Genomic DNA, 13,087 nt, shown 5'->3' with positions numbered 1-13,087 from the left:
GGCTCAAGCCTGTAATCCCAGCACTTTGGGAGGCCGAGGTGGGTGGATCACGAGGTCAGGAGATCGAGACCATCCTGGCTAACACGTGAAACCCCGTCTCTACTAAAAAAATACAAAAATTAGCCGGGAGCGGTGGCGGGCGCCTGTAGTCCCAGCTACTCGGGAGGCTGAGGCAGGAGAATGGCGTAAACCCGGGAGGTGGAGCTTGCAGTGAGCTGAGATCCGGCCACTGCACTCCAGCCTGGGGGACAGAGCGAGACTCCGTCTCAAAAAAAAAAAAAAAAAATAAATAAATAAATAAATAAATTCACTCCAATTTCTACCACAAAAATCCTCTCAAGCCATACCCTCCCTCCATTTATCTGCTTGAGCAAAGTTTCTCTGAAGAGCTGTCTATACTCGACCAGGCGCGGTGACTCATGCCTGTAATCCCAGCACTTTGGGAGGCCGAGGTGGGTGGATCATGAGGTCAGGAGATTGAGACCATCCTGGCTAACACGGTGAAATCTCATCTCTACTAAAAATACAAAAAATTAGCCAAGCGTGGTAGCGGGCGCCTGTAGTCCCAGCTACTCGGCTGAGGCAGGAGAATGGCACGAACCCAGGAGGCAGAGCTTGCAGTGAGCTGAGATTGTGCCACTGCACTCCAGCCTGGGCGACAGAGCGAGACTCCATCTCAAAAAAAAAAAAAAAAAAAAAAGAGTTGTCTATACTCATTGCCATCGGTTCCTTTCCCTCAAATTTTCTTCCCTACAATCAGGCACTTCCCCTACCAATCTACCAAAACTATTTTGATAAGGTAATTCTACCTTGCTAAATCAGTCACTTCTAGTTCATATGTAACATGACCTGTCAGCAACATTTTAATTTTTTTATTAAAAATTGTTTTGTGCCGGGCACGGTGGCTCACACCTACAATCCCAGCACTTTGGGAGGCTGAAGCAAGCGGATAACCTCAGGTTAGGAGTTCAAGACCAGCATGGCCAACGTGGTGAAACCCTATCTCTACCAAAAATACAAAAAATTAGCCGAGCGTGGTGGCGCGCACATGTAATCCCAGCTACTCAGGAGACTGAGGCAGCAGAATCGCTTGAACCCAGGAGGCGGAGGTTGCAGTGAGCCAAGACCACGCCAGCCTGGGCAACAGGCAAGACTGCAGCCTGGGCAACAGGGCAAGACTCCATCTCAAAAAAAAAAAAAAATTATTATTATTATTACTATTTTTGTAGAGACAGGGTCTCACTACGTTGTTCAGGATGATCTCAAACTGCTGGCCTCAAGTGATCCTTCAACCTTAGCCTCCCAAAGTCCTGGGATTGGATTACAAGCGTGAGCTATCGCCCCCATCCAAGTCAGCAACATTTGACACAGTTCATTATTCCTTCCTGGAAACACTTTCTTTAGTGTCTTCTGGGATACCTCACTGCCTAGTTTTCCTGCTATTTCACTAGCTGTTCTTTTTCAGTCTCCTTTACTAGTTGCTTCCATCTTTCTCACCTCTAAAATCGGAGAGTACCAGAGTTTGGTCCCCGGACTGCTATTCTTCTTTATCCTCTGATCTCACTTACATTGATAGCTTTAAATACCTGGTGATATCCAAATGTATATCTTCAGTAGGACCCCTTCCCTTAACTCTAGAGCTGTATCTCCAGCTGCCTTCTCAGTATCTCACCTTTGAAAATCTAACAGGCATCTCAAATTTAACACGGCCAAGTTAAAACTCCCCCTTTTCCTCCCCAAACCTGCTTTTCCCTAAAGAATCTCTTTATCAGTAAATGGCAATCTCATTCTTCCTGTTTTTAGGCCAAAAGACATACCTAGAAGCAGACATAGAATCATCCTTAGGTCCTTTCTTTCATACTTCACATCTAATTCATCAGAAAATTATGTCTGCTCTATCTTCAACCACTTCTCATCATGTCCATCACTATCTCCCTGGGCCAGGCCCCATCATTTCTCACTTGGATAATTCCAACAGCCTCCTAACTTCTCTGCTTCTGCCCTTGCCTCTATATAACCTATTCTCAAGAAGGTGGCCAAAGTGGCCTTTTAAAACATTAATCAGTGTCACTCATCAGTTCAAGGCCTCCAATGACTTCTCATCAGAGTAAAAACCAAGGCCTTTGGAATAGCCTTTTAAAATGTGGACCCACCATTAACTCATTCACCTCAACTCCTTTTCCTTCTTTGCTTATTCTATTTTAGCAACCTAACTTTTTGGACACACCAGAAACATTCCAGCTTTGGGATGGCTGCAACTGTCTGGAATACCTGTCACAGTATGGTGTATTCCTTCACCTCCTGCAGACTGTTCTTCAACTCTCACTTTCTCAAATCATCTTGTTTAAAACTGTAGCCTCTCTAGCCTCCTCACACTTCAATCCTCTTTCCTTATTTTTCTCGTAGTTATTATCAGCTGACATATCATTTTTTATTTTTCTTTTAGAGAGAGCCTTGCATTGCTTCTAAGGCTGGTGTGCAGTGGTACAATCAAGGCTCAATGCAGCCTCGACCTCCCAGGCTCAAGTGATCCTCCCACCTCAGCCTCCTGAGTAGCTGGAATTACAGGTGTGTGCTACCACACTCGGCTAATTTTTAAAATTTTTCTGTAGAGACAAGGTCTCACTATGTTGCCCATGCTGGTCTCAAGTGATCCTTCTGCTTCAGCCTCCCAAAGTGCTGGAATTAAAGGTGTGTAATCATGCTTGGCCTTTTTCCTTATTTACTGTCTGCCTCCCCAACCTTCTGAGGGCTGAAATGTGATTTTTTTGTTGTTCACTGCTGAACACTCAATGGCCAGAGCAAGGGTTAGCACACATTAAATGCTCAATAAACATTTGCTAAGTGAATCCATACCATATTGATAAACCATTTAGATTTACTTTAAAATTAAAGATTCTTGAAAGGTCACTCAGAAGAAACTCCCCTTCTAAGTTTATCAAGCAGAAGAAAAGTAACTAAAGAGATGTTGTTTGGTAAAAGCAGATGATATTCCCAGATTTTCATCAGTTATATCTACTTCAAAGATGTTTCACATTATCTCCAAATCTTATTTCCCCTTCTTTTTAACATGATTCAAGTTACTCTAGCACTGAGGAGGAATAAGCAGTCAGGCAGATCCATAATATGAAATGCAGTCCTTCTGCTTATAATAGTGGTTTCAAATAGAACAAACCTAAGTTAGGAATAACTCAGGGAATAGCACAGGGCTACAGCTAACACTGCTCAATTTCAATTCTCCAAGGACAAAACCACATGTCATTTTACAATCCAAACAACTAAGTGACTACTATGCCAGAGCCTCTTCACAGACGCTGAGAGCAAAGGAGTTGAGGAAAGCAAAGACCAAGACGATGAAACATGTTTATAGACTTTTAGAGAGAGAGTGGAAGTTATGTGTCACTAGTGAAAAGTGGCAAATGAGGAAAACAGGAGTCTGGGTACCTCCGGAAGTGAAAGAAACGGCAGGCTACAGTGGAATCATCTTGCTCCTGTTCCTTAAACTTCCGGTACCGCTCCAGGCGGCATTCACGACACTTGTGCAGATGAGGTGCCACGTTGATGCATGACCCATCCTGCAGGAAGGGCTCTCCAGATTGCTTCAGCTTCTTCACTTTGCTTACATCTTTCAGCACTGACTGGCCAACTGTGGCAAGGGGAAGAGAAGAAAAGTTTGTCATGGGGTGTAAACAGGAACCAATAGCATGATTCTTTTGGGGACAGACATTTGTCCTGACCTGGGTTGCTACTTCTTTCCCTGCTTCGGCATGTACCCATTATGTCCATCCTTGAAAGGAAGGGAAAGCAAGGAGCAAAGAAGCTTCCATTGGGAGCTAAGAACCATGCAGAACTTGTGGGAAGTGCCACACTAAGGCGAAACAACTTTGCATATGGGTGTGAAAAACACAAGGAGGCAGAATATAGCCATCACCTGCCTCTAGTCTCTCACAATATGGCTATTCTGTTCATCAGGACCTCTTGAGCTCCCACAACATAGCAATTCCTATTGAAAACAGCCGCTTTTACCACAAGACTTTGTTTTACATGCTTCTGGATCATAACCTCACACCACAGAAGTTAATGGATTTTGATAGAGCTGTTAAAATCCTTATGTAGGTTTCAGAGAGAAGCAAACTGAGGGGTGATTCTCTCTGCTTCATCACGTCTACAAATGTCTGCTATGTGGGAATGGATACCAGTTCCCAGTAACCCCTCTGAAGTAAAGAGGATGAGCCAAAGTGAAGTAAAAAGGGATGAGACAAACGCAAAGAAATAGTTCCTGACCAAAAATAACCGACTGCCAAGGAAGATCAAGAGTCCTCCTTTGGGGGATTATCATTATATGGGACAGATACCCCTCTTACAGTGCTGGTTTAGATGCAATCCTGCCCTGAACCAGGTCTGACGAGGGGCCTCTGCCAGGTCCTCTTGGCTCTGTAATTCTATGAGATTACAGAACTTTCCATCAAAGTGAGGGCCTCTGCTGCACAAGAACACAACAGGCATTTGAGCCCAGTGCCAGAGCAAAGCCCAAATACAGCCCCAGCAGGATCACCTTTCAGGGGGGCGGTCCGAGGCCGGCCCTTGGGGGCCTGCTTCCCTTTGCTTTTGCCCAGCAACAGCTCAGCACTGCGCTCCCCATTGGGGCCCAGCTTCCCCATCAGGTGCTCCGGAATCCCCTTCAGGCCTGTCTTAGCCTGCAGCTGTTCCTCAGAGTCACTCAAATCTGACAGGTCACTGTTGGTGCTGGAGTCCGAGTCCTGTCTGCAAGCCAAGCTTCGCTCATCCAGTGAGAACCTTTTCACAGCTTCAAAAGGAGCTTTGTTCTCCTGTGAAAAATCTGCCGGGGAGGACAGAAAGCCGCCTGAGTGCCTGCCAAAGACGTTACTAAAGGTTTTGAGGAGAGGATTGTCCTGCTGCCCAGGGCCCACAGTTGGCCTCTCCTCTGTGGGGCTGGAGGAGAGAGTTGGCATCTCAATGGGCTGAGTGAGGCTGCTGGTGGGCGAGCTGGAGCGGCCATTCCCCATGGCAGAGAGGCTTGGGCCCCCAGTGGTAAGAGCTGAGCCCAGAACACCAGATACTAGCTTGGAGGAGTCAGTTGTAATGAAGAGGGGTTTCTTCTTTGCTAAAGATGCCGAATCTGCAGAGGAGTGAGACTCGGGCCAGCTGGGTGCCACCTTGGAGGTGACAGTGGTAGCAGAAGAGGAGCTACCTGATGCCTGAGATGCAAAACTGCTGAAAGGGCTGTGTTCAACTTTCTCCACAAATGCCAGGAAAGGATTAGAAGGCTCTTCTCGGGACAATTTGGGGGGCTGTAAAAATAGATTTTCATGATTCTCTGGGGTACGGGTATTTAGGAGGCTCCGTGGGAAGGCTGGAGTGAGGGTGGGCATGGACTCTGCAGGCACTTTCCGGTCCACAGAGCTGCCAGCCTTAGAGCCTGGCTTAGTGTCTGCTCCAAGAACGGATCTGCCTTTACATAGGCCTGAGCTCAGGCTCTCAAGGCTTTGTTTGAATGAGTCCCGACTAGAAGAATCATCTGCCAAACTCTCTGAAACAGTAGTGAAGTAGTTACTGGTAGGTAAAGTTTGGGACATGCATTGAAAAAACAAGTTTTTGGAGAGATCAGTGTCTTTCTGAGCCTCTTGTGCAGAGCTACAGCCAAAAGAGAAGCCCAAAGGTTTGTTCTCTGTGGCTAGAACACCATTAGACTGGCTCCTTCCACTTCCAAAAGTCAAAGGTTGCGATGAACTAGGGAGAGGTGCTCCAAATCCAGAAGAGGCCAGAATAGAATTTCTTGAATTCTGAAAGGAAGATAGTCTGAATTAGTGATGCTGGCTTCTTATGACTATCTAATGATCTCTTTCTTGGACCTCACTATCACCATATCAGCATTTCTTGGGGGTCAATCAACTTTTCTCTTTTACAATTCCATGGATCTTCTCTTATAACTGGAGTTCACCAGCAGTGGGAAGAAATCTGCCACAGACTACACTGAGGGTATCTTTAGCAAGGTGAACCAGAGATAGCAGGATGTCATTCATCCTGCCATTCCCTTGGTTGTTATCCAATTGGTTGTCACAGTGCTAGAAGGCCATGTAGCCTTTTTGGCATGCATTTGGAAGTGGAGAGCTCCTCTAAGGAATTGGAGAGAAGGGTTCCTGAATAGACACCAGCTTTTACAGTGACCCCTGTAGTATTAATATATCTCAATGACCTTGGGAACTACTGTTAAAGTTTTGATTTATTTGGGCTACTGTAAAATTGCCCATTTTACAAAAAATGGCTTTAATCCTAGGACAAACCTACTGCACATTAAAGAAAAGTGTTCTCCTCATTAATCTTAAAGTCCACAACATGGACCCTTTTGGATTTCGGCATCTATTTATGGGTTCAAGTCAACCTACGAGTTGAATATCTACTTCAATTAATGTTAGACATACAGATGCTAAAATTAAAGAAGGCAAGCTATTTACCAAGACCTTTGTTATAATTAGAATCTAATAAGAAACCAAGAGGATAAATGTATATACTGACAATATCCCAAAAAAAGCTTTCAGCGTAACTGAAGAATGAAATAATAAAACACTATCCTTTCCTTCTTTTACCTTCAAAATGTTAACTTCTGCTTGTGAATGACTGTATAAAGAATGGGGCCTGGTGTAATTCCAGCACTTTGGGAGGCCGACGTGGGTGGATCACGAGGTCTGGAGTTCGAGACCATCCTGGCCAACATGGTGAAACCCTGTCTCTACTAAAAACACAAAAAATGAGCCGAGCATGGTGGCACGTGGCTGTAGTCCCAGCTACTCGGGAGGCTGAGGCAGGAGAATTGCTTGAACCCGGGAGGCAGAGGTTGCAGTGAACCCAGATCGCGCCATTGCACTCCAGCCTGGCGACAGAGCAAGACTCCGTCTCAAAAAAAAAAAAGAACGAACTTTCCTATATATTAATGTACCCAGATATAGACAAGAGGGACACACACACACACACACACACATACACACACACAGAGAGAGAAGAGACCCATAGGTAGTTATGAGCCCTTACTTAATATTTATTAATTTAATAAAACCCAGATCCTAGTACTTGACTTGCACATCATAGATTACTTTCAAGTAGTAGAGGATGATATACCTTAATATTCACTTTAAAACACTGGAAATAAAAATTATTCCATCACCACTTAATGGATATGGAGTTTTCCTTTTGGAGTGATGAAATTTCTGGATCTAGATAGTCTTCATAGTTTTGCAACACTGTAAATGTACTAAATGCCACAGAATTGTACATTTTCAAGTCATAAGTTTTACATTATGTATATTTTACTACAATTAAAAAAAAAGGGATTCCCGATAAACAAAAGGGCTATTCTCTTATAAAGATGGGACAGAGTTTTAATTAAACTATTCTTTAAATACACGAGAGGAGTTAACATTCAGGCTTTCCTTGAGGGGTGGCACAGAGACGTAAGAATCAAGCAGGCCACCTAGGCTTGCCTCTGTCTGTGCTACAGAGACTACTTCAGGGTATCTTAAAGTTAAAAAATTAAAGCTCCTTTTTTCTTTATCTTCCTACTGACCAGTAAGCATTGACTTAAACTCCCTCCCCACAATAGAGAAAAAGAGAACAGACACAGCCCTGAGGTGCTGCTGTTGCTTCACAGGCAGGATTTGGCCAGGAGCCTTGATACCTGCATGACTTCAAGGAACCAGCATGGGTAGCTCATGTTTCACTCCTAAAGTTACCCTTTAAAAATAAATACACACATGAATGAAAAATAATTTGGACAGTCTTTCATTTTCCTTCAAATGATTAAATTCCAAATCCTTTTCTTATAAAAAGGTGATGAGAAACTCATCTCAACCCAGTTTTTAGGGCAAGAAGTTTCCTGTTGGCTGTCTTTATTTTAGATCAGGCATTGTAATGAAAACATTAATTTCCACACATTTATTTATTTATTTATTTATTTATTGAGACGGAGTCTCACTCTGTCACCCAGGCTGGAGTGGTGGTACGATCTTGGCTCACTGTAACCTCCGCCTCCTGGGTTCAAGTGATTCTCCTGCCTCAGCCTCCTGGGTAGCTGGGATTACAGACACATGCCACCAAGCCCAGCTTATTTTTGTTTTTGTTTTTTTTTTTTTTGAGACAGAGTCTCACTCTGTTGCCCAGGCTGGAGTGCAATGGCGTGATCTCACTTGCAGATCTCACTTGCAGAGCTCACTGCAAGCTCTGCCTCTTGGGTTCACGCCATTTGGGCTCATGCCATTCTCCTGCCTCAGCCTCCCAAGTAGCTGGGACTACAGGCGCCCACACCACCATGCCTGGCTAATGTTTTGTATTTTTAGTAGAGACGGGGTTTCATCGTGTTAGCCAGGATGGTCTCGATCTCCTGACCTAGTGATCCACCTGCTTCGGCCTCCCAAAATGCTCGGATTACAGGCATGAGCTGTACTGTGCCTGGCTCATTTCTATACTTTTAAATCATATCCTAGAAGAACCAAACAGAAACATAGCAACATGACTATGTTTTATAGAAATTTTATAGTCACAAAAATTTCCTCAACCTGTTTAAAAGAAAATACTCTTTGAATATGAATTTCGTATATTCAGCTTTGCTACTCTAAGAGTAGCAGCATTCAGTGGGTCTCTTTTATAGCATGTAAAACCTGGTCTATTTTGTAAGCCCCATTTACATTCACACTGCCTTTGACATGGAGCTTTTTAAAAATAATTTAGACACTATGACGATTTACACTGGAAATCCATGTAAGATCCTCACCTGGTTATCTTAGGAATGCTGGTCAACTAACAGCACAAACCATCAACAGTGTGAAATTTGCATTTACAGGCCCTCTCCTCTTCTGTGTGGACATTTCATCTCCCTCCCTATCCCTGCACACTAGGGATTAACAATCTGCACTTGTTGGGGAGGGAAAGAAGTCATGTTTGTCATGTTTTGTCTGGCATTGTTATATCTGAAATGATTCCGTTTTAGGATGTGAGCTCCTTCAAATAGGGGTTTCAATTCTTTACATATAATATACAGTACGTAGCATACAATAGTTTCCTATATATAATTTTAAAAAATCATTAACCATTTCATCTCTGTATTTCATATTCTAGCTTGAGTTAATAGCTGTTTGGGAAAAAAAAGATGACTAGCACCATAAATCATATTTTGGTGACCAAAATTAGTCAAAAAGATTATATTATAGTGATTTTGATATTTTGGATTAGGGAGACAACTTGATGTTAACTTACATTTAACAGAGGTTCCATTTTAGCAACCATATATGCATATCAGATAAAGAACAAAGGAAATCAGATACTGTTGTGATGATATCCATCGAATTTTCCAGGTAAGGCTTAAAAAGATGAAGTTGGGGAGAAAAAAACCTTTCATGGCCATATCAAATGATGGAAATTAACTCAGCCTCAAGGGAAAATATCACAGAAAATGATGAATTGAAAACAGAGTAATGGTGGCTTGCACACATAGCCTTAATTATAGTATTCACTATTACTAATACTGTAATTCATTAACCTCACCTCTTATAGGCCTAGTAGAGGCTTGACCACTATATGAACTAAATAGATAATTGAACTTAAAACATTCCCCACCAGATCTACTTTAACATGTCTTTAAATTAGGTTTTATCATCAGTTTTTGATTCACCCAATTGTTCCGGTGCCTTTTAAGAGCTGATACAGTTATTAAAATATACACATTTACCCAATGAGCAGTAAAGGCCTTCCATAGAGTACATTTTAAGCACATCTCAGAAATACTCCTTCCCTGGGGCACTTGAATGTTTTTTAATGTTAGCAATAAAGGAGGGCGAAAGAGTAAACCCAAATCTTGCAAATCTGCCCCTGAAGTAACTCACCTCTCCCGAGGCCTGCGACCGGCTGCCTTTCTGTTTTTCTGGCACAGTCCCTGCTGCAAGGCCAGTGTCTGAGATCCTCACTGTGTTTGGGGTGGAGCTGGCAGTAGTGACCACAGCTGCGGAAGCCACTATGCCCTGGCCAACTTGTTCCAGTGTTTTTCCTGCCTCTTTGTTTTCGGCTCCACCCACCTCTGGGGCCAAAGGTGTCTGACCTGTGGCTGTAGAATACGGAGTGAAAGATGCAGGTGTGTCCCCACCTACAGGCTCATCCTGCACCACCAGAGTCCTGCCGTTTTCTTTGGTGTAAGTGGCAAAGCGAATGTTGCGGTTAATCTGGGGGACAAATGTAGACGGTGGCTGCTTGGCTCTCTGATCCAGCCCTGGCTCTCCACTGGCATTCCCTCCTTTCCAGGGCCCTCGGCTTGCCTCACCTCCATCGCTCCCATTACTGTCTACTTCACCCCTGTCTCCTTTTAATTTCTTTGATGCAGGGTCACACCCAGAGTCCGAAGCACTTTTCCTCCTCCGGCCATCTTTACCCTCTATGCTTTCTCTTTTCTTCTTTCCTTTGGAAGATTTTACTGCTTTTAACGTACCCCCCTACAAAACAAAATTCAAAAAAGATTACAAGGAAACTTTCATCCTGTGAATACCATATACCATTAGCTCTTTCCCATCTCTAGAAACAGACAAAGCAGGCATAGACTGCCAAGTTCCAATGCCAGTTCTAAAACATCCCCTTTGTTAAAAGCTCTAATCTTTCTGTGACTCAATTTATATACACACATTCAAGATAATAGTTACCAGAGGTTAACTCACTTGGCAAACTTTCTCTTACCCCTTGATGAAATAACTCACTTTATTACATATTTATTTCCTTGCTTGAAAGAAACTTGCATTTTAAGTACTGAAATAGGGAACCTTCTCTAACGAGAAGTCACTAAACCAACATTTGTGAGTCTGTGACCAAAGGAAAAGTGAACCTGGGCTGGGCGCAGTGGCTCATGTCTGTAATCCCAGCACTTTGGGAGGCCAAGGCAGGCAGATCACAATGTCAGAAGATTGACACCATCCTGGCCAACATGGTGAAACCCCATCTCTACTAAAATATAAAAAATTAGCTAGGTGTGGTGGCACATGCCTATAGTCCCAGCAACTTGGGAGGCTGAGGGAAGGGAATCACTTGAATCCAGGAGGCAGAGGTTGCAGTGAGCCGAGAGGGCGCCACTGCACTCCAGCCTGGTAACAGAGCGAGACTCTGTCTCAAAATAAATAAATAAATAAGTAAAATAAATTAAGAAAAGAAAACCTGAAAGAGACAGGTTTGGATTGCTCATGTAGACACTGTAAAAACTCAATCCCCAGATCTTATTTCAAAGCATTAGACAGAGGAAAGGGAAAAAAGCTGGCTACCACTAGCCAAACAGGCAAATCTCATATTTCTTCTAGTAATTTCAGACTACCTCATGAAATCTTGTGTCTTATTTAAGAGGCCAAAACAACCCAGGATGATATAGGATTAGAAGGGGCAATTCCCATCTCTGAATAGACTCTCTCCCTGAGAATGAAGGGAGTCAGGTATGGGATGCAGCTAACATTTTCTAGAGCAATCTTTGGGCAGCAAAGTTACAGCTGGAACATTTTTTAGATTGGCTTTCCATCATGAAACAGGTATTCACTTTAGCATTATTTGGGTAACTTCCAGATGGTTTTATTCAGAAACTTGTGTGGGGGTGGTAATATGTGACACACAGTTATTTAGCCATTAATATTTACCAACTTAGTTAATGTACTCTTACGTCCTTCAATATTTATAAATTCTTTGCAGATCTATATCTTTATTGTAATCATTATCATAGCTGTTACAATGTAAACTCAAAAATTTTTAAATTTCTTTTTGCCAGTCCTAGTTTCTGTATTTTTCCTCTTTTGCTGCCTTCATTACCGTCCTTTCTCCTTAAACTGTCTTCTATAAACCTCTTAAGGAGGCCTGGCGTGTTGGCTCATGCCTGTAATCCCAGCACTTTGAGAGGCTGAGGTGGGTGGATCCACCTGAGGGCAGGAGTTTGAGACCAGCCTGGCCAACATGGTGAAACCTCGTCTCTACTAAAAATACAAAATCAGCCAGGCATGGTGGTGCATGCCTGTAATCCCAGCTACTGGGGAGGCTGACGCAGGAGAATCACTTGAACCCGGAGGGGAAGATTGCAGTGAGCCGAGATTGTGCCATTGCACTCCAGCCTGGGCAACAAGAGGGAAACTCCTTCTCAAAAAAACAAAACAAAACAAAACAAAAAACTGTTAAGCACAGCTCAAGATTTTTGTTCCCCTATACTTTTGGTAATATTATCTAAGTTTCTAAGCCTTTCCTTTTTTTTTCCCCCTGAGATGGAGTCTTGCTCTGTTGCCCATGCTGGAGTGCAGTGGCATGATCTCGGCTCACTGCAAGCTCCACCTAACGGGTTCAAGTGATTGTCTTGCCTCAGCCTCCCCAGTAGTTGGGACTACAGGCGTGTGCCACCACACCCGGTTAATTAATTTATTTATTTATTTTTGAGACAGAATTTCGCTCTTGTCATGCAGGCTGGATTGCAATGGTGTGATTTCAGCTCATGGCAACCTCTGCCTCCCAGGTTCGAGCGATTCTCCTGCCTCAGCCTCCCGAGTAGCTGGGACTACAGGTGCCTGCCACCATGCCCAGCTAATTTTTTGTATTTTTAGTAGAGACAGGGTTTCATCATGTTGGCCAGGTTGGTCTCGAACTCCTGATCTCAGGTAATCTACTCACCTCAGCCTCCCAAAGTGCTGGAATTACAAGTGTGAGCCACCATGCCTGGCCTAATTTTCGTATTTTTTTAGTAGAGACGAGGTTTCACCATGTTGGCGAGGCTGGTCTCAAACTCCTGACCTCAGGTGATCTGCCCACCTCGGCCTCCCAAAGTGCTGGGATTACAGGCGTGAGCTACCGCACTGTCTCTAAACCTTTCATTCAAGAAGTTTATCTGTTTGCTAAGTGTTGTTTTCTTTTGATTTTCTTTTTATTTGATTTTTTTTGAGATGGAGTTTTGCTCTTGTCACCCAGGCTGGAGTGCAATAGCGCGATCTTGGGTCACTGCAACCTCCGCCTCCTGTGTTCAAGCGATTCTCTTGCCTCAGCCTCCCAAGTAGCTGGGATTAAAGGTGCCCACCACTAT

The 13,087-nt window shown here is 43.6% G+C and overlaps 1 protein-coding gene and 1 long non-coding RNA gene across 8 annotated transcripts in view; one reads left to right on the top strand and one right to left on the bottom strand.

Annotated features, from left to right (window-relative positions):
• KDM3B (lysine demethylase 3B) overlaps window positions 1-13,087 on the bottom strand; it is an 86,365-nt gene that overhangs the window by 41,787 nt on the left and 31,491 nt on the right. For 4 of the 7 annotated variants that reach the window (XM_078005238.1, XM_015140983.3, XM_078005239.1 and 1 more), the window contains exons 7-9: window positions 9,894-10,493; window positions 4,556-5,804; window positions 3,445-3,646 (exon numbers count right to left, since the gene is read on the bottom strand). In XM_078005238.1, the coding sequence (XP_077861364.1) occupies window positions 3,445-3,646; window positions 4,556-5,804; window positions 9,894-10,493 (2,051 nt within the window). The remainder of the gene's footprint in view (window positions 1-3,444; window positions 3,647-4,555; window positions 5,805-9,893; window positions 10,494-13,087) is intronic. The other 3 variants (XM_078005243.1, XM_078005242.1, XM_078005240.1) reach the window with 2 other exon arrangements.
• On the top strand, window positions 8,119-11,170 carry LOC144329501 (uncharacterized). The gene is made up of 2 exons (XR_013394840.1): window positions 8,119-8,361; window positions 9,023-11,170. It is a non-coding gene; the product is annotated as an uncharacterized LOC144329501 (long non-coding RNA).

Source organism: Macaca mulatta, chromosome 6 (assembly GCF_049350105.2).
Source record: "Macaca mulatta isolate MMU2019108-1 chromosome 6, T2T-MMU8v2.0, whole genome shotgun sequence".
In the NCBI taxonomy this organism is placed as follows: Eukaryota; Metazoa; Chordata; class Mammalia; order Primates; family Cercopithecidae; genus Macaca; species Macaca mulatta.
Note: the sequence above shows the minus strand (reverse complement) of the source record. Positions and strands in the feature narration are given on the sequence as shown.